This window comes from Diaphorina citri, unplaced genomic scaffold (assembly GCF_000475195.1).
Source record: "Diaphorina citri unplaced genomic scaffold, Diaci psyllid genome assembly version 1.1 scaffold2153, whole genome shotgun sequence".
NCBI lineage: Eukaryota > Metazoa > Arthropoda > Insecta > Hemiptera > Psyllidae > Diaphorina > Diaphorina citri.
Genome location: NW_007379578.1, coordinates 1 through 1,833, shown reverse-complemented (window position 1 = coordinate 1,833; position 1,833 = coordinate 1). Strand labels below are relative to the sequence as shown.

At 35.1% G+C, this 1,833-nt stretch overlaps 1 protein-coding gene across 1 annotated transcript; it reads left to right on the top strand.

The window, feature by feature from the left end:
• Positions 1–148: 148 nt before the first annotated feature.
• LOC103518318 lies at positions 149–1,012 on the top strand. The gene has a single exon (XM_008483381.1). The coding sequence runs from the start codon at positions 149–151 to the stop codon at positions 1,010–1,012; it is 864 nt and encodes a 287-aa protein (XP_008481603.1).
• Positions 1,013–1,833: the final 821 nt, after the last annotated feature.

Below are 1,833 nucleotides of genomic sequence, written 5' to 3'. Positions count from 1 at the left end.
GCAAGTGCGATAAGGTTCTCTTTTTCTTTTTTCTCAACTCGAAGCTAAAACTTAAACAGAACCCAATAAACCAACCAACAGTTGTTTGAAGATTAAATAGTATCCAATAAAACAATAAATTGTCTACTTATTCCAAACTATTGATACAATGCAGTGTATTACATGTAATATATTAATCAAGAGGGGTGATGATAATCTAACATGTAAGAAATGTGAGAAATCAGCACATTTCACCTGTGCTGGGTTAACTGAAGCTCAAGTCAAGGTGATGAAAACAGACAAAACCAAATGGTTTTGTCCTGAGTGTTCCAAGATGGAGGCTCCAAAACCAGCTCTGCAAAGAACCTCGTCAACAGACAGAAACATACAGAGTATGCTGGAGGACATGAATAAGAAAATAAGCTTCATGGTGGCACAACTTGCGGATACAAACGCAAAAGTCACAGCACTGGTTGAGGAAAACAAGGTGCTCAAACTGGAACTAAACCTTAAGGACAAGAAAATTACAAAAATGCAAGAGCGCCTAGATTCCTTTGATCAGAGGCTACGGATTAATAATATTGAAATTACAAATTTACCCGAAAAGAAAGATGAAGATATTCGTGAAGTGGTGAAGTCGGTCATTAGGGCTGCAGGCTACCGGGAGATAAAGGACGAAGACATACAGGCAACGCATAGAGTACCCAAATTCAATAAGAATGGGAAGAACATTGTGGTTCACCTAACATCTCGCTGGACAAGAAACAAAATTCTTCAAGCAGCAAAGAAGTTCAGAAAAACTGCTAAACGTGGACTATCCTCTAAGGATGTAGATGCTAAACTACCTGATGCTACAATTTATATATCTGAACATCTGTGCCCAGCATACAAACAACTGCTCAACAAAACAAAAGCATTTGCCAGGGACAAAGGATATAAGCACGTTTGGGTACATGAAGGAAGGATCCTAATGAAGAGAAAGGATGAGGATAAAACCATCCACATCAAAAGTGAAGAAGACTTGCCCATATAGCTTAAATGCTATGGATTATTATTCGATGAACACTCATTCCCTAAGAGAGAATACGGTAACAAAAATAAATATACAGGTAAAAATATGTACATTCCCAACTCAGTCCTTATTATGGGGGACAAATTAATAAGAACTTTATCAATTGCCAGGGACAAAGGATATAAGCACGTTTGGGTACATGAAGGAAGGATCCTAATGAAGAGAAAGGATGAGGATAAAACCATCCACATCTAAAGTGAAGAAGACTTGCCCATATAGCTTAAATGCTATGGATTATTATTCGATCAACACTCATTCCCTAACAGAGAATACGGTAACAAAAATAAATATACAGGTAAAAATATGAACATTCCCAACTCAGTCCTTATTATGGGGGACAAATTAATAAGAACTTTATCAACTCAACTCCAGACAACAACACAACAGCAAAGGCATATTGCTCAAACAATACTTATTTTTATAATCAAAATTATGAATGAAACTGATACCATTAAGCTCCAATGTCAATGTGTATTTTTAGTATCTTGTAAATACCTCCACCATATATTTTATTGTATAAATAATTTCTACATTACTATAATGAGGGATCTTAGTGTTTGCCCTTACCTTATAAATAGTTTATGGACTTGATTAATAGTATTGATAGTTTTTAGTATCTTGTAAATACCTCCACCATATATTTTATTGTATAAATAATTTCTACATTACTATAATGAGGGATCTTAGTGTTTGCCCATACCTTTTAAATAGTTTATGGACTTGATTAATAGTATTGATAGCGATCAGATAAATGATGTCAATGCCAAGTACCTTTCAATTGC